The sequence below is a fragment of the Astatotilapia calliptera genome, chromosome 23 (assembly GCF_900246225.1).
Source record: "Astatotilapia calliptera chromosome 23, fAstCal1.2, whole genome shotgun sequence".
NCBI classification, from domain to species: Eukaryota; Metazoa; Chordata; class Actinopteri; order Cichliformes; family Cichlidae; genus Astatotilapia; species Astatotilapia calliptera.
The window spans coordinates 11,372,477-11,392,184 of record NC_039323.1 but is presented as its reverse complement, the minus strand read 5'-3'; the positions used below and the strand labels follow the sequence as shown (position 1 = coordinate 11,392,184).

Sequence of the window (19,708 nt, the reverse complement as noted above, 5' to 3'; positions counted from 1 at the left end):
AGCAGGTGTAAGGTTTTCGTGTGGGATGGCTGACTCACAGCGGATCTCCCCCAACGGAAGCACAGAAAGGATTTCTTCTGTTTTGGTTTGTGGTAGTGGCGGCTGTTTGCTCTCACCTCCCATGTGAAGCCTGTCAGAAAAACTCTGTGATCTTAGACAACATTTACATAAAGTGATTTTTATGAGTCATTTTTAACAGTGATTACAGATGCAAAGAATTTCCTGCACTGTGCGTTTTCATGCAGGTGGATGCTGTATAGTACCTCTGTCAGTCCTCTCCTCATATCCCCCACTTAGAGTCTTAAGAAAGTTAAAAAAAATACTCAAACAACATCTGCTAAAGAAACTTTATCTACTATAAGAAAAAAAAAATCAGCGTGGATGTGAAGGTTGCAAATCAAAACTGACATCCAACTGCATTTCTTTCTGGACGGATCTTATGAACACAGATATGAATACGGTGTCTGAAATAAAGTACAAAGATCAAAAGAGACGTACCAGATTCAGCACTTTCATTGACCATGATGTTGATGAAGACTTGGACGCTTGCAGACTCCTGTTTGCTGCTACACAAAGTAGAAATATGTTTTATCAGCAGACATGCAAACTCATCGCAGTTCAGTGACCACACAGGCAGCAATTTGATCTGAATAGGGCTGAGCTCATCAAAATAACCTATTGGAAAAGTAGATTTCACCTTCTTTCACCTTCTTTCACCATGTTTTAGTGGAAAAAACACAAAAACAGAAACATATTTACACTTGAAAAAACACCCAGTTAGAGAGGAGATGATAAATGGTACGGAATGGCCACAGCAGGAATTATGATTTATTTCATTTAATCATTTGAATATTATTGCGTATCCAATGGATACGGGAGATGTGCTGTGGAACATTCAATCCCTTCGGTAGTACATTCTTGGTTTATCAGTCGTGTACTTACACTTTGTTACTGCTGATGTGCTGATTTAAAAAGACTACCCAGTTCTCTGTAAAGCGTACTCATACTTGATTAACTACACCGTGGCATAAACAACAGGTTACTAAGGCAACCTGAGGGCAACAGCAGGCTGACACATGTATGATAAAATACTGAGACGAGTACCTGATCTTCCTGCTGAATCTGGAAGCTAACGAGCAGTCCTGGTGAAAGAGGCGCGAGGATGTTCGGATCCAACCAGCTGCATTAAATCTGCAAAGTTTTACTAAAACAAAGAAAAAACAGACTCATCAACAGAAGATTTGTATGCTAAATTTTACCTGTTTCTAAGTAACAACCATCTGGGCCATTTAAAAAATTGGAAAGCCATAAAGTTTAACTCGTTTAACTGCTCCTCACTCACAGAGTTACAGGTAACATGTCTACAAATTAAGGAGTACTTTACTGTACGTTCCATTTAGAGTATTGCTCTAATATCTTTCACAGTACTTCTACTGTAATCTCATTTATAGTATTTTTACTCTGTTTTTACTGCACTTTTATTGTATTTTCCACTGACACTGATTATAGTATTTTAACTGTGAACTCATCTATAGCATTATTACTGCAGTTTATTTTATGGTACTTTTTTCTGTATTTGTGCTAAAAAACGCTTGTGTTGTGTATTCATTTACAGTACTATATTTTCATTTACATCATTGTTGATTATTGTGAAATATTCTAAAACTCTCATTTTTAACCTGTAAAAAACATTTGAATTGCAGTCCAGCGCTTTAAACTCAAAATTGAACCCTAAAAGTGAGGTTCTCATATAGATTTGGACGTAAAATATGCTTTTAATTGTAAAATATCACTTTGAAATTATGAACAGTACTTGCTTATTTAAAAGGAACACCGACTATTTCCACTTGTGGGCCTCAGTAGTGTCTCATATTAAAGCATATCATTAAAAATCTATTAAAGCATTTTTATTGCTTATAAAAAATACTCAATTTAATAAACAGGAACCCTTTTTCAATAAACACTGTTATGCAGGGGGGAAAAAAACACATAACAAAAAACATTAATAACTAAATTTAGTAGAATTTGCCATCTCATGACCATGATTCTTTAGCAATATTGACTTAATTTGGAGAAGATAAGAAACAACTTGTCTTTTTCATCTTTTGTGAACTCTGAAATCCTGGAAACAAACTATGAGCAGATAATTTTGTCTTTTTTTTTGGACATTTGGTGGCCGCTAAGCAGCTCATGTGTTCCTTACCAGCTTGCTAGGTCGTTTATGTAGCAAGATTCAGCCATCACCTGTTATTCAGGTGTTTGCGTCTCTCATCCTGCTAGAAGACAGACTCATCTTGGGCTGGATTTCATGATTATAATCTTTGTTATTCTCTGGAGGGTCACTCTAACAGAACTAACAGCAGGAACTGGTTCATTTGCCACTATCTCAGGCCGGAAAGCACAACAAGAGCAACCAATAACAGTTGGAGTTCATCCACAGGACGGAAGACTCACTGGAAATGTTATTTGTCACAACACTGCCAATCCCACAAATAGAATCGAAATCTGTGAGAAAAAAGCATAATATATGCACAACACCTGACACCATTCCACTACACTGTGTGAAAACATGTTTAATGAACCACCTTGTTACAAAACAGATGATAAACATTGTGGGATGTCTCAAGAAAAATAAGGCAAATTTTAACTCTACACCTCAGTTTTTAAGAGTAAGTCTACCTGCCCTTATTACACATAAATGACATGTTATAGAACCCAGTGAATCTCCTAAGGCAAAACATTCACACTGAGTATTTTACCACATTATTCAAGCAACTTGTCAAGGTCTATGAATACTTCAGCCTTTGCTTACTTTTCCATTCTTGCGCAATGGTGCTGGAATGGCCACAGTAGGAATAGCGGTTTATTTTATGTAAAATCATTTGAATTATTAATTAAATCTCTGCAATTTCTACTGTTTACAAAGATACCAATGGGCTGGATTGGATATGGGAGATGTGCTGGACGTTCACACCCTTCGGTAGTACGTTCTTGGTTTATCAGTTGTGTACTTACACTGTGTTATGTTACTTATAAATCCCTGCTGCTGATTTAAAAAGACAGTTCTCTGTAAAACGTACTCATACTTGATTAACTACCCTCTGACATAAGCAAAAGGTTACTGAGGCAACCTGAGGGCAACAGCAGGCTGACACATGTATGATAAAATACTGAGACGAGTACCTGATCTTCCTGCTGAATCTGGAAGCTAACGAGCAGTCCTGGTGAGAGAGGCGCGAGGATTTTCAGATCCAACCAGCTGCATTAAATCTGCAAAGTTTTACCAAAACAAAGAAAAAACAGACTCATCAACAGAAGATTTGTATGCTAAATTTTACCTGTTGCTAAGAAACAACCGTCTGAGCCTTTTAAAAAATAAGAATAACAGAAAGCCTGGGAGAATATTAAACTCTTTTCACTAATCATTAATCCTGTTTGTACTGCTGTGAACAGTAACTCTGTCATTCTTAAGTAATAACATATAAACATACAGTTTTCTTTAAGTCACAAATTTACCTCCATTGTCTGCTGCACAGTCCACGAGCCTGTGTAAAAAACATTACAAACATCTGTTTAGCTTAGTCATTAATACTGACTCCACAGACCACAACCAGACATTAACACGAGTGTTTTCACAACCATTTTTCAGCTGCTTTACATAGCTCAAATCTGCGCTACCTGTCTCCCTCCTTTATCCCTGTGCAACATGACTCCACCTTTCTCGTTCTCCCATGTGAAGACTCCAGTAACAGACTGTACTCCCCGAGCACTGTACCTGAGGAAAAAGAAGGTAACGTAGGAGGGGCATCAAACCCTCACATGCATAACAGATCACTGTTTAAATCTCAAATGTGAATAAAGCACAATTAGTGATTTTAAAAGAATCTAAGCCAAATAACTTGAATGAGCCAGAACGTCCTCATGAGGATATGACAGCACGGCCATTGTGTCAGCAGTGGGAGTATCAGCTTACAGGAATGTGAACGCTGTGAAACTTTCAGATAAGGCAGGCACAGCCGACACACAGTCTTTCTTTCTATCTGCAAAATACTTTTAAATGTGCACACAAATTAAACAGGTGTCAGTCTCCGAGTGCTGAGTTTAAACAGCGGCTGAATTAACGATTTTTTGGTGAATCCTGGCCTTGAGTATTTGCTCAATGCTCTATAAGCAGATTTTCTTTTTCTTTTTTTTTAAAGCTTTATTGCCTTTGCTGATATTTGCATATGTATGTATTTGGATCTTAAGCAATCCAGCTCAAGTATGAGCTCATCCATTTTTCTTTGATAGTTTAGAAAACCTAATGTATGTAAGTAAAGGAACGTTTAAAATTATTTGATATACACCAGTCTTCTCCTGTCTCCTCCTCTTATTTAGGGGCTTTCTAACAAGTGTTTTGAACTTCCTCATGAATCTAATGCCACCTGGTGGAGGTGAGCACCCACTGCAGATCAAGCATCAATTGAAGGTCAAAAAGGGTGAATTTATAAACAGTGGCAACCCCGAACAAAAGTCAGTTTGCTGAATTGATGCTCACTCAATGTCAGTTAAATGCACTTTTTGTGGTTTCATATCTCTTTGTCTCCATTGCTCTTTCCTAAGTGAGGTCCCCCCCACAAACGCCACACATCTACACCTGAAGGTGTGTGTGTATCTTATTTCTTATATGTGTCTCTATGTGAGTGCGTGTGCATATCTAGGGCAATCTTTCCTATCTATTTTTATAGCTGGGCTGCAACGCAGAGTGGTTAAGGTGATGTGCCAGTGGTGTGGAATGGGTGCTTCAAGGCCTCCACAAACAAATGACAATCGATAGGCCAGACTGTTCCCACCAACAGTTTAACCGTTGGCCAACACGGCTGCAAACCTCAGAGCCATTAACGAAAAGTGGATTTGTCTCTTCGAGCCTGCGGGTTTGGTCAAGGTTCAAGGCAATATGTCAAAATACGCAAATATTAGAAATTACAGCGTTTCAAAGTCATGCAACACAAAAGCTTATGTTACAAAAATCATCAAAGTAAATAATGAAACGTGGACATTTTAAGCAGAAACGTGCTCTCCTAAACTTCACATTGGTAAAAACACTGCCAGTTACGCAAAGATGAGGCCTTGATACCAGACTGGAGGTCACTTAGTGGTCACTGATAGAGCTGGACTGCTAAAAATAAAAAATAAACAAAAAGCACATTATGGGGTATTGCTCATGTATGTATGCATGCTAGCTGCCAACAAGAACCAGCCTCTGTAAACATTAGTGATCCCTTTATTTGTTTTAACACCTTTTAAATACCCAGAAGTGACCAATAGATAAAGACATCACTTAATATTAAAAAAACAACCCTATTTAGATTGCATCTTGTTAGATTCACAGTCTTACTGCGGTAGTTAGTGAGAAAAACAGATGACAAGTTTAACTTCCTCATATCTTGCTCAATACAAAATGGAAACATGCAAACTGCTAAACCCGAAGGGGGCTAAACACTGCAATAACGACCGCAGCAATCAACACACAACTCGTTTCAGGAGATTATAATGGTTGATGTGCTGAGCTCTAAAAATGGCAGATTATGACTGAAATACTTTTAAATAAGTTAGTTACTTAGTTACTTTGCTGCTACTTGACAAAGCAAGGGTGCAAAGTGATAGGTTGTTTTAGGCTGACTTTTATTTTAAACACATCACAGTTACAACTTTATACAAATCTTACACTGACAGTTAAAACCACAGGTGGCAAAACAGACACATTCATTATCACTGCGCTATTTATCAAATAGTCGGGGAGGGGGGGGGGAAAACGCCCAGAGCTTTTATTACATGCCTAATGAGCTTATGTGTGTTCTCATCTTCTACTGTATCTCACAGGATCTCAGCAGTGCATGATCCTCAGGCCACTCATGTATCAACAGCACAGTAAGTGTGAGAAAGCCCCATGTTGTGGGAAGCTACACAATGCCCTTATTTCTCAGGGGCCTACATTACTACTGTAAAGTTGTCATGTGACGCTGTACAAAAGTCACACTGCAGTCGAGTATGAGGAGGCGATATCCTCTTCATACTCGCTGAGGCTCAACTTCCTGTAAAAAGTGGTTAACAGCTGAGCTGTGAATTAAGGAGTAGGAATCAGGCCAGCAAACATCAACCTCAACAATCACACAAATTACCTCCTTGGAGGGGTTTGCAGAAGACATGGGGTCTGATATGACATACAAACTCACCTTAAATAGGTCAGGTTAGAACCAGAGCAAAGCAAAGGGGACAGGAGCTTGTTAAAAGCAAAACATCTGTGTGTGTCTGCGTGTGTGTGAGTGTGTGAGGGGAATGGGGGTGTGCGGGGAGTAGGGCTGACATAACAACAACAACAACATCAAAGTTTACAGGAACAAACTGATTAAACTAACCGCCCCAGTGATGACTCACCTGGTGGTATCACAGTGAAGTGAACTGTGTGGGTGCACTGAAACACGTTAGTAATGGTAAAACTGTGGTTTGGAGGGTGCTGCTTAAAGTAGGGGTACCTGGGCGAGAGCTGATTTGAAAAACAACCAAATAATATAACAAGTTTGTACTGTGACTCCCTCAAAGTAAAAACACTGTAAAAAAATCTTTCCATTCTCTCTCGCAGTACTTTTGAGACAACGGCCCACGTGTCCAACGATTTACTCAATTCATCATTATGACAAAGTTATTACAGTAGTATTGTCTAAACGAATCAGTAGTGGTAAACAGTTCCACTAGCCATATGTTTTTTCTACATCTTATCTATCTGGGCACTAGCTCTGAGTGACGTTTGAGTGACTTTGATGATAAAGATGACCATTTATTGAAATTTCCACCATTTATGCTCATTTCCACACATCATCGCTTGTGTGCCCTGGAATCCTCGAGTGTTTCAGCATTAATCACAAGTCACCCTCGATTAGCTTAGCCCCTGCCATGGAATAACAGATACAACTCGTTTTTTCTTAGGACTGCACATAAAGGGATCTCCTTGACCTCTGCATTGGCTAAAGTCTGCTGCCTGCATATTCAGACAGCCGTCCTGACAGACACTAACGAAGGAATATGAGTTGTGCCTGAGTTAAAGTGGAATTATTATACTCATATCAATCTCCATATTATTATTCCTGTACAATAATAACAACAACAACAACAACAAGAGAAAAACCCCACTTAGCTTACTTTAACCTAGCTGATAAACACCCCCACAAGCAGATGAAAAAACCCAGCATTACATCACAGGTCACTTTCCTTTTTTCTAGCTTCTGCCTGTCTATTGCAAACCACCAATAAACACATCGATATATAAGCGAGACCATTTATGCTCATTTCCAACACCAAATTTTACTCGCTGGCCACACAAAACTAGCCTTCCACGAGTTACAGTTAAAAACACTCCTCATGTCATCCTGGACACATGTATTTGATATCTTATCACACGTTATCACACGCATATCACACATGTCCAAAAGCACCCGAGAGACTCAGAGTGGTGATCTGAAAAGTAATGATGTCAGTTTCACTGGAAAACGCTTTGAGTTCAAACTAAGAGACACAATGCTGAAACAATACTTTTAAACAAGCGTGACTTCAATAGATATTTATTTATATACACTGTACAAATTTCTATAATTAATTCAATATCAGAAGCAGTATGCTTTAAGTAATTACAAATATTAAAAATAGCTTGACTAAATTCTCCTTATCTTTCATGCTAATTTACCCATGAGGTAACTGAGCTCCTAATATTAATGCACAAAAAACACACACACACATACACACTGGTGAAGACTACAGTCTACAACAAACTTGCAGTTCTGGTAAAGTTTTCTTTTCAACACAGGAAGGATGGCCACTCCGTCTCTGATTCCTCACCTCCTACAGGTATCGCTTGAATAATGCTTAAAAATATTAACTAAACTCAATCGCAAACAATAAATGTGTAGATTTTTCTTTAGCTTATGCTATGAATCGTATTGGGAACGGACTGATTTCTACAACCCTCACGCACCCGGTCACCTCCATCCACACAAGAACCTTTTCCGATCTTTAAGTGTTTCTTTGTAACATGGGGCTCTTGCCCAACCCAGCCAACCTTTTGATTAGTGGTTGACCTGCTCTACTCCTGAGCCACTGCATTTATATAGATATAGGAGTAGGGTAATGGAACCCCTAACCTCCATTATAGAAAACAATACAGAAGTGCTTTAAACTGGCATTCTTTCTAGCCGGTAAACTGTGTAAGTCTACAGAAAAACAGCGCCAGACTCAGTAAATCTTTTTCCTGATGGGTTAATGACCTCAGTGAACCAGCTTACAGATTTGGTAACTACAGCACAATGTTCATTTCTGTAAATAGTGTAAAAAACAAAGGACAATGAGGCAGAGTATGCTTTCAGATGAGGCAACGCTGTGATTAAGGAGCTGGTTCTGTAGGAGTGAGGATTTTGACGCAAGTTTAAAGTGCCCTGAGTGCTTAGGTCAAGTAGAAAAGTGCTATATAAGAGTCAGTTCATTTACCATGAAGATGAAAACACAACTCAAGCTCTCCCAACAAAACTAATGTCTATGTACAACTGTCTGAGGCATTTAGAGAGGTCATGGTAACACTTAAAGTGGGTATGAGGAAGAAAGAATATATACATATATACACTTTTAATGCACAAGGTAAAGACAAAGACAAAAACAAGCAGAATAACTTTCTCTTTGTGGCGTAATGTGCCAAAAACAACAAAAGAGACATCAGTTATCACACTTTTTTTGCTGTGCGCATGGCCAGTGTAGTAAAGCTCAAATTCACTGATTCTTTTATTTAGACAGTAGGTCACTTGTCTTTGTGTTTTTCACAACCTCATTTAGACATATGACGAGGAGAGTGATGGGGAGGCACGTATGTGCAAAACACTTGTTGCACTTGTGGAAAGATGCATTTGGCACCTGGTGAACACTAGCAAAGTGTAAACACACTTTTAGAACATTTACTTCTCTTTCTTTCTTAGTCACTAAGATCATAATCTCTATCTGTCCACAGTGCATTTGTGATTTACAGGGCTTTGTAGTGAGTGGTACCCCAAAATTCTAATCTACAAGGCATTAAAAACAGATTTGGTAAGACTGGAATTCTCTAGTGAGCTGAACAACTCACAAAGTTGAACGCAGACTGGGCTGTCATATTCTTGTGCATGCATATTAACATTAGCGCATGTGTTCAGATTTGTGCCATGATGAAAACGAAACATATGCGTGCAGATAGCACTTTGAGGAGCTGATAGATGGAGAACATGAGAAAGTAGGATGGATGAATAGAGGACAGTTAGTGAATCAAGAAGTGCAGAGGATTAGTAGTGAGGAAGTGAGGACAGCTATGAGGAGATGGAAGGGTGGAAAGGCAGTTGGTGCAGATGACATACCTCTGCAGGTATGGAGGTGTTTTGGAGAGAGGGCAGTGGACATTTTAACCAGACTGCTTAACACAATCTTAGAGAGTGAGCACAGATTTTCGAGAACAAAGGTGATGTGCAGAGCTGGACAGATGGATAAAGCTGATGCGTCACACCATGTTATAGGAAAGAAGGAGCCCTACAGATTCTTGTTTTGGGAATGTTGGCGGAGGTCAACCATCCAAAGCAACAGAGAGAGTATGAGAGAGATCAAGAAAGGAGTGCCGGCAGGGTTGAATAGGAAAGGGAAGGTTTAGGAGATAGTAGTGAGACCTGCAGTGATGTATGGTTTGGAGATGGTGACGGTGACACAAAGACAGGAGGCTGAGCTGGAGGTGGCAGAGCTGAAGATTTTTGTTGGAAGCGATCAGGAGAGATAGCTCAGGCTGAGCAGTTTGGAGACAAAATAAGAAAAGCTGAGCAAGGCTGAGATGTTTTGTACATGTGCAGAAGAGGGAGAGTGGATATATTGGACAAAGGATGATAAAGATTGAGCTGCCACGCAGGAGGAAAAAAGAAAGACCTCAGAGAAGATTCATGGATGTAGTAAAGGAGGACGTGCAGAGGGTGGGTGTGATTGAGGAGGATGCTGGGACAGGAGGAAATGGAGGCAGATGATCTGCTTTGGTAAACCCTAAAGCGAGCAGCTGAAAGAAGAAGAATAAGGAATAGAGGTCAACTGGTGTTCTTTGTCACAATCATCGGATGTGATCAACATCTGTTTGAGAATCCTTCTTTCTTAGCCTGCAGCCAGCTGTCTAAACAATTCATGAATCCTTTACGAAATTAATTAGAAATCCTGTCTGTGAGGATAAATGTACTAGTGGTGCACAGGCTGGGTAATTAAAACCTGGAAATGACTAAATCATTAGCTTTTTCAAAAGATTTATTGGTAAAAGGAATACAGCCTTTAACAAATGTTTGAAGGCCCTCCGCATCCATATTTTCGATAAAAATCAAAGCTGCTGGCAGCATGATGTCAGTCGAGCAATCACTGGTACGAAAGAAATACAGATAATGGTCAAACGTTCAGAAGTGTTCTCTCAATTAGACACTGAAGCATTATAAAGCCAACAGGACTTATACTGCTGGCGCTGAGTAATCCACATAAAAGAATCATCTGCAACATGCAGTCAGGATGTGGGTGTTGCCACACACAAACGTGGGAGTGCACCAAATTATGCAGGCCCTTCATATCACAATGTTTTCTAAGCATGCATTTTTTTTTTAACAGTGATAATAAACTATCCTCGAAAAGGTCCAGATTCACACAGTGCTGAGAGACACAGTCGAGTAAATTGGATCGCTGTCTGTCTAAAAAGAAATCAGCCCTGTATTTATTAATAATTTGGATGCTATCATATTTATAACACCTGCTTCCTGTTACTGCTACAAGTTGAGGCTACACTGTAGTCTTCACCTGCATATATGTATATGTGTGTGCGCATGTTTGTTTCTGTGTTTTCTGTGCATGATAGTTTGTCTCTTTTCAAAGCCATCAAACTAATATCCGGGAACCAATACAACCTGACAGGTACTATGTCTTTAAAAATCTGGAGACAACGTTCTTACTAAAAGAAGACTGTTGGAACATGAGCGACTGTGGCTGATGCGGTTATGATGAGTCAGACAGAAAACTCTACTGGAGTTTTTAACAAACACACATCTGATAGGACACCCCCTGTGATATGGACAGCCCCCTCACTCTGCACGCTACAAAGAAGTCTTCAGCACCAACTGCAGAAGAGTGATGTTGTACAGTGTGGTTTTCCATTCTGGTTGCTGTTCGGCTTCTGTGTCTTCTCGCGAGAAGCTGCTCTTTTGCAGCCTTTCAAAAGAATACCCAGACTACAATTAGAATGTGAACAGAAAAGGAGAGGTGGATCATTAGGTTTCACCTGTGCTTCTCAAACTTGTTAATGCTTAGGCAGCTGCCAGGCTGGAGATTTCAGTGCTCTCCGCAGACAACCTAATGTACCCTGGTGCACTTTGCCCCTGTCCCCTGCAGACAGTGATTCATCTCTGGCAGCTCGGGTGAGGCAGGATTCAAACAACAGCCTTCTTGGTTGTGTTATGAAACATTTTGTTTTTTTCACCAATAGACGGACAGGTGGATTTGCCACTTGACCAAGATCCTCTGGACCAAGAGTGGTTTGTACTCTCCCTCCTCAATTGTGAACCTTAACACACTCTTAAATGGAAAAATACAACACAAACGAACAACTGGAGAAGAATGAGAGATGTGGGGAATCACGTCTGTCTGCACCAGTGAAGATTAGTGACATTGAAAAAGCTAGAATAAAAATCAGGCGCATAACTAAATGGAATTCCACACCATGTGACTAAATTAAATATGGATAGATGAATACTGGGGAGAGACTCGCCAAAGGCACAAAAAAGGGTTTAACGAATCACATTTATTAAAGTAGATTTGTATGTGTAAAATACTCACTGTACAGCTACCTATTTTTGTAGACACGTGTGGAAGTGAACAAGAGTTGTGTGTGTATTGTGGTCATGTTAACATGACCACAACGTCCTGACATTTTAGAATAAAACATTAACACTGCAAGGCACAGATGGTGCTTACAGATTCTAAAGTCCTGCTTTATCAGATGGCTGGAATGAGCAAATCCAGCAATGGGAAAAGAAATTCCCATAATCTGAAGCATTCAGCAGGAATTGCCTCTTGAAATTTTCCTTTTAATATAGCAAAAAGGAATTTAAACTGACCGGCAATTTATCCTTCAATGTGATTTGTCTAATTAAAAAAAAAAAATTACAGGGAACGCTAAATTACAAATCTGGACTTTAGTGATTCCCTGCATCCTTCCTGAGGCTGGACTAGTGGATGACTGGACCCATTCAAAGTCCGTCCTGAAATTTAACTGTGAGCACGTGATTAGCAGTTATGTGCGCCATAACCTTCATTTAAGGAGGAGTTACAGGTGCAAAATCCATGAGAAGTTAAAGCTTTTGTTACAGTTCCCGCAGTCTCCATTTGAGAAGATGCGCCACATGCTGAGCAACACCGTGATGTGGAGCGAACTTTTTAATGGAAAAAAAAAAAAAAAGAAGAAAAAAAAAAGAAAAAAAAAATCTCTAAATCTCTCTAAATATAGCTCGTGCTTTCTGGGATTTGTTTCAGTGTTTTATTTCATTTCATCACGTCATTCAAAACAAATAGATAAATACATGTCAAACAAATCTCAAAGTCAAACATAATCATGTCGTAAACCAAACCATGTTTTCTACTAATGAGTAAAGCTTACTGAACAGTGGTGTCACAGTGCGACTGTTCTAGACACGTCGACCGATGTGCTGTAATTTTACAAAAGTAATAAGTAGGACGGTTGATCCAAATCGACTCATTTCAGTAACACCTGATGGTTAGATCGTGGCCACACACAGCTCTCTTGGACTTCCGCACTCCAAGTTAAAGTTGCCAGATCGGTTTCCACAGAATGAAACAGACAGCACAGTGTGATTGGCTATCCGTGTGGCCTATATGTGCGCACCGCCCAGCAGCTCTGCTCTCCACATCACCGCTGATTGTGAGTGAATGGTAAGTTCAGCCCTTTCTCTGTTTCACCCCATGTAACACCCACAAACTTAAAAAAGATTAAGTCACTTTTCCAAGTGCTGCGCGTAAAACTGTATGTCGCTCTTCTTGTGTGTGTGTGTTTGCAGAGCTGCAAGAGACGCTCAAAGTCCCGGCTTCTAACAGTCCCACAGGTGTCATCCTTCCAATCAGGTCAGTGTCAGTTCAACTTTACGACGCTGTCTAATTCTAAGGCTTTAAAACGTGAACGCTCACATTCAGTATGCTCGCGTAAAGTTCCCTCGAGGCTAACTTTTAATGTATCTGTCTTAATCTTAAGAAGGTTAGAAACTGTTTTAAATGAAAAGGCACCGACACTGTCGTATGTGCCGACATCATTTAACGTTGTGGTGGAGTAAGGCTGTTTAGATTAATGCACATTGAATTTACAGATTATTAACTCGCTTTTCAACGTCAGTAAACTACGCGTTTCGTCAAATGTGTGAAGTACATTCAACTCAAAAATGCTCAAAATAAACGTAAACGAGTTTCATTCACGCAGATTTTTCTCAGCATTAGTTATGAATCGAAACTTATGCAGCAATCATTGCTTTAGGTGATTCAGGTGCAGCTAACGGGGTCAGATTTATGCTTGATGCATGGATGTATGCATGCTGCTTGACTGACACTTGTTTCCCTCCACTAGTGTCATGAGCTCCCCGAAAAGCCCTGACGGTGCCGGGACAGATGCTCCTTGCCAGCCCTCCTCCTCAGTTGAGAGCAGTGGGTACACGGACACGGAGCCTCGGCTCCTGGCTGGGACTCGGTCCTCCCTCCTGGCTCGACGTCTCATGCGCTTACAGGCCTACAGTAGCCACTTCACCCCCGTTACGCGCCGGAAGAGGGAGATGATCCCAGACGATAAGAAAGATGCCAGCTACTGGGACAAGCGACGCAAGAACAACGAGGCGGCCAAGCGGTCCAGGGAGAAGAGGAGGCTGAATGACCTGATGATAGAGGGCCAGCTACTGGCTCTGAGCGAGGAGAACGCCCAGCTGCGGGCTCAAGTCCTTAACCTGCAGTACATCAGTACCCTGAGCATAGAAAAAACCAAAGCACCCTCTCCCTCTGCGACATCAACTGCGCCTGTCCTAGCGCCCACTCTGCCCTTGTCGCCCATACCTCCCCACACCCCTTCTCTCTTCCAGGCAGGGATCAGGGCTGTGCGACAACAGGAAACTGCACTGAACCAGTATGAGTCCAAGCTCCCTTGTTTTGGCTCAACTAGAGGTCTTTTTAATCCACTAAGCCATCGCAATTGTGGGACACAGCCAGGCATCCTTCCTCTCACCGGCTCCGGTGTCCTTTCGCTCCGAGATAGTTTAGGGAGCGGAAGGTCAGGGGAGGTAGGAGTGGATGCCCAGCGCCAGGTCTCCTCCGTCGATGTAATCCCCATCTCTCCCAGTGTATCTTCCCCACCCGTCTCTTCCTTCTCAGCAATCATGTCCTCTCCTGACACTCTCCACCATGCCTCTGCGCTCTCGTACCCACCCCAAAACTGGCTGGTGCCCCAGCTGAACCACTCGGCTGTGTGTAATAATCTTCTTCTGCCCTGGGGGTCCTCCTACCTGGCTCCGTCGGCCGTCTACTCCGGCCTGCCTCTCCACTTACAAGAAAGGCAAAGCCAGGGTGTCGGTGTGGAGGCGCACATTCAGAGGGGGCTGAAGAGTCGGTTCAGCAGTGCAACGCCTGGTTTGTCTCAGCTCGGGATGCATCTCAGTTCTGGGGGACGCTGACTGGACAGTTTAACTGTTAAGGTGTAACTTACAAGAAGTTTTTAAAAAATCCCCAAACTTAACGTGATTCCATATGCGTCCAAATGAGATGTGAGGTGAAGGCTTTTTCAGCTGTTTTTTTTTTTTGTTTGCCAGTAAATATGCAGTCCAAAAAGAATGAAACGTGTGCAGTGGGTCATAATGAAAATACGAACAATTAAAAAACGAAATAAACAGCCTTCACGTGGCCTATGTTCCCCGAAAGATCAGCCATGAACAATGTATTTTACCACGAGCTACACGGCACGATTTTCTGTGGTTTTATTCTGTTTGAATGAAGCTTTTGCGCTCCCGCTCTTTGTCTGAATTTGTTTCATACAATGAAATATTAATGTATAATGTAATAAACACACAAGCTGTTTTTTCGTTTTTGTTTTTTAATGTTATTCCGGACTTTTCTTTTTCATTCAGATTATTTAATTTCATTGCAGTACAGGTATGAAAAACAAACAAACAAAAAGAAAAACACAGCGACTGCACCAGTGAAACTGTGCGTGCTGACTCGGTATTCCCCTTTATCCCCACTGCGTGATTTCCCAGCACAATTCGACTCGATGGAAAACTGAACGTTGAACCGTTTATTTGTGGGTCAGCAGCTCAGTGAGACACAATCCACCACATTTCAGTGAGACACCACATCTGGGTAATGTTTAAATCTTTAAATGCTATGCTTTTGTTAGAATAGGGTCTTTAATATATGAATGTATATCCATGCATTCGAATAGTCCTGTTAGTCATTTTACAATCAAGTATAAAAGTAATGCTTTAAGTCGAAAAGTAAGTATAAAACTCTAAGAATATACTTAGAATATACTCTAAGTATAAAAAGTATTACTTTTATACTTGTCTAAGTATAAAGTACAAAATATACTTAGTGTGTGTATATATATATATATATATATATATATATATATATATATATATATATATATATATATATATATTCTTATTTTTTAATCCCTTTTTATGCCCTTCTTGATGTAATCCCCCCACCCACCAAAAAAAAAAGAAAGATCCGGGTATCCTCTCGCAACAGGATCTTTCACTTGTTAGGCGAATGGAGCATCATGTCATCTCTGACCTGCTACGCAGTGCCATCGCAATCGGCTCTTAAATACCCATGCACGATCCCGAAGCCTCCAGCAGAGGGCGCTACAACACAAACGGTGTGGCAGATGGATTTCGTTTTGTGGAATAATTTCTGCCTCTCCAGTAGTATGTATGCATTTTTCACACATACACCGGTTTTAGAGTAAATAACTAAATAAAGTAAACGTAAACTAATATTAATGCTACCAATATATTCACATCGCATATTTTTATTCAGACTTCAAAGAAAGAATATTATTTTAAATTAAGGAGACCGGATGTTCTATTTTACGTGAGCTTATGTGACATTTGTATGCCTTCTCCTGAAACTCAACACACTCAGACACTGTTCCACATTTTGAGTGGTTTTAGTTTACAAAAGTCAGTACACATAAGTCTTTGAAGAAACTTGTGGTTAAAAAAGAGACGTGCCGATGCATCCCTATTAAAACCAAAAGATTAGTATCAGGCACAGCAGCAGCTGAAATAGCAATAAGGTTTTTTATTGTTAGTCACATCTAAAAAAAATGTAAGAAGACAAGCTCATCATTAAAACAAACTTTTAACCTTCCTGTGACCAGTGCCCAAACTGTGACCTGTATAGTTTGTGCGTTTGTGTGTCATGGGTTAAATTCTTTTCATGGGATATGTCATAAATGACAAACTGGTGACATGACCTATATTGTCAGACAAAATCATATCCTTTGACCCAGATTTAATTTGTTTGGATCTGGTCAACCCAATTCAATCATGGATTTGAACTTTACTCTCCTCTAAATAAATGCTTGACCTCCTTTCTTGAAAAAGGACGGCCTAAATTAAGGCATCCCAGGTGTTAAAGTTAAAAACAGAAAAAAAACGATGACTGAATGTCCTGTTTAACGTACTGGAACTCGTCCGTCATGGCTCGTGATGTCAAATTCATGTCTTTGTGTAAGACACGTTCCAGCTTTGACAAACTGAGTGCGTCCCAGTGTTCGTCCATCCGACACAGAGAGATGGACTGAAAATAAGTTTACGTGCGAGTTTAGAAAATAACATTTTAGCATAAAAGGAACTCTCTTTCAGCCCTTTGAAAAAGAAAGCATTTTTGCCTCCACGTGGACCTCTCGTGCTTATTTTTCTAACATTAAGGACTTACACGCATCACAACAGGAAGCCAAAAATCTGTCTACATGTGACACTGGCTATACATAGAAATGGGCGTTGAAGTAAAATTTCCAGTCACGACAAAAGCATGCATTTTAATTCCTGTGTCAAAATGACTTTGACACAGGAATTATTATATTATAACAAAATATTCTAAATTTGGACAAGAAGAAGATTAACTGAGCAGAGGCTTGAAATACACTCTCATAAGTCACAAACACTTCTGCATTTTCTGCGAATCTGAGGTGCCAAAGATTTATTTAAAAGTCACACATAAAGTTTTAGTCACGTCTCCTCACACTTATGCTTTACGCTAAATATCTGAACAACACAGAACTGATGGTCATATCATTACCTGGCTGTTGTGGCTTTTATCTCTAAAACGTCTCATATTACTAAGACTGCCGCAACTACTGCTGCACCCAAGCTTTTCTGGAACGAGACATCAGGTATGTGACTGAATTTTAACATGTGGTTAAAACATTTCACTGAGCAAAGTATCATAGTACAGCTGCAGTACGAACAAAATGCTGTAAAGACGCTACCAATGCATTTACTCTAGAGATTAAAAAAAAAAATCATATAGCTTTACTAAACTCTAGGGCATTAGATGCATGTTTTCATTTAGTTTTGGCATGCTATCGACCAAATATGCCTAAAATTGAAAGCAGCATCATACAGGGGAGACCCCTGTGTGGGCAAGCCACTACCACCACAATATGATCGACATCAAGGAAAGCAGTCAGACACTTTTCATGCGACAACAGAGGTGGACAGCCAGAGTTAAAGACAGGAAAACAGCGCGTTAAAAAAGGCTGAGAGCAAAGCAAAAAAGAGAGAGGTGAGTGGGTAGGACTGAAAGCAACAAAGTATTATGATCCCCACTCGACTCATCTGTGCATTAATTGCTTGACAGTGTCTAACAGAAGAGTTCGGCACTCTAAGTTGTACATTAGGGCAAGAGCGAGACCTCTCTGAAACAGTTCACTGGCAGCTCGACGGCAGCAGATCTTGTGGATACGCTTGCAGAAGGTAAGGCCTGAAGCACATTTTCTCACATATACTGGCACTGACCATGTATGTTAAAAGTAAAAAGACCGAATGAAGGAAATGGTTGAGGTGTTAGTGACCAAGGGACGGACATTTATCAACGCGTGCACAACTGGTCTTGCTGTGATCACAGCAAAACATAACTGTGTATTCTGTGAAATTGTCAGCTCAGCAAACCTTTGAATCGTTTCACTTCACTCGTGACCAAAAGCAGAATTAAGCAGCCAGACTTGTAAACTGTCATTTTCTTAATTCAAAATGAAATCAGGTATTTATTCTATATTCTATTATCTGGTGACAGTTGTTTGAGGAAGAGGAAGTGTTTGCACTGTGTAACTATGCGCAAGAGGAGCACAGTTGTGTACATGGAGCTTCTCTACAGCAAACGACGTATTTCTGTTAGCTGTATTTTTTTAAATAATCTACCAAGGTTAGGAATAAAAAATACTTTTTGATGTTCTGCAATGACCTCACAGTTATATCAGAATACGAACGCTCTGGAGGTTATTTAGCTATCTCAGAAAAAACGAACGTTTGTTTCATGAAAGGTGAAAAGATATACAAAGTTAGAATAGAGCACAGAACAACAGTAAGATATGATGTTGGATGATCTATAGCTCATGTGAATTGTTGTATGTCATCCCTGCAGTTGTGTTTACGTGAGTAATTCAGTTTGTATCTGTATGTTTCTCTATTTGCTAGTGGAATTATTCAAAAAGTCCGGGATGGATTTGCATGAAAATGACCAAACGTGGGGCTCGGCCCAACTCAGAGATCGTTGACTTTTGAAGCCGAGCTAGCCCCGCATGCAGATCCCCATTTTTGGAGGGATTCTTTACCATTGCGAGGGAAGGCGAAACTGGATACTTCGTGCAATTTTAGCAAATCCGTATCAAACTGAAGTCTTAAAAAATGGGACAACTAATCGTGATGTTCTCAAAAACAATGTCACGAATGAATCGCTTCTGATCCAATCAATTCGACCATGATGTGGAGGAAAATGTCTTGGCCCGCTCTTAGATGCTGCGCTGTGCTGTAGATATGAGAAAGTGGGAGTTTTTAAACATTTATTAATTCATAAGTTACCAATCCATCATCGTGCATACTTCTCAGACTAAGAAGTGGTCTCACCCAAAGCTGAACATTTTTAATAAAATTCTACTTACTGCAATGACGATACCCGCGTCTTGGTCACTTAGTAATATTTTACACGTGATATAGTTGGGACATTTTGCCCGTATGAAGCCTGAGTTTGATTGGAGCTGCAAACATCACAAGTTTGCAGAAAGTGAAAGTGTGTTTTATGAAAGCATAAAATGATTTTACTAGTAAGTGAAGGTTCACTGTCCACTCAGAAGTAAATAAAGGTCAAGCACTTTGGTAGCAGCGGTTGCTAGTAACGCTCGCTATGAGCGACCGGAAGACTTCAAGTATAAATCCAAAAGGTTTCAAAAAGTAGTGCGATCACAAGTCTAGCACATTTATGCAAATGTTATAGCCAGTCATGAAGCTAAATGTTTATTTTGTGATACGAATCATAATTTGTGACACTTGAATAATAAAATGTTTATGTCGGTATGGCTGACTAAACAATGAGGAAAAAATAT

General features: G+C 40.1%; 2 protein-coding genes across 9 annotated transcripts in view; one reads left to right on the top strand and one right to left on the bottom strand.

The window, feature by feature from the left end:
* The window catches only part of atp8b3 (ATPase phospholipid transporting 8B3), a 41,577-nt gene that overhangs the window by 15,803 nt on the left and 6,066 nt on the right, over positions 1-19,708 (bottom strand). For 2 of the 8 annotated variants that reach the window (XM_026158074.1, XM_026158072.1), the window contains exons 2-7: positions 3,679-3,775; positions 3,517-3,545; positions 3,184-3,270; positions 1,105-1,204; positions 499-566; positions 39-130 (exon numbers count right to left, since the gene is read on the bottom strand). In XM_026158074.1, coding sequence (XP_026013859.1) covers positions 39-130; positions 499-523 — 117 coding nt within the window. In that variant the 5' untranslated portion in view covers positions 524-566; positions 1,105-1,204; positions 3,184-3,270; positions 3,517-3,545; positions 3,679-3,775. The other 6 variants (XM_026158071.1, XM_026158078.1, XM_026158073.1 and 3 more) reach the window with 5 other exon arrangements.
* On the top strand, positions 12,809-15,175 carry LOC113015788 (uncharacterized). The gene is made up of 3 exons (XM_026158081.1): positions 12,809-13,002; positions 13,128-13,191; positions 13,685-15,175. The coding sequence occupies exon 3, from the start codon at positions 13,689-13,691 to the stop codon at positions 14,772-14,774; it is 1,086 nt and encodes a 361-aa protein (XP_026013866.1). The 5' UTR covers positions 12,809-13,002; positions 13,128-13,191; positions 13,685-13,688; the 3' UTR covers positions 14,775-15,175.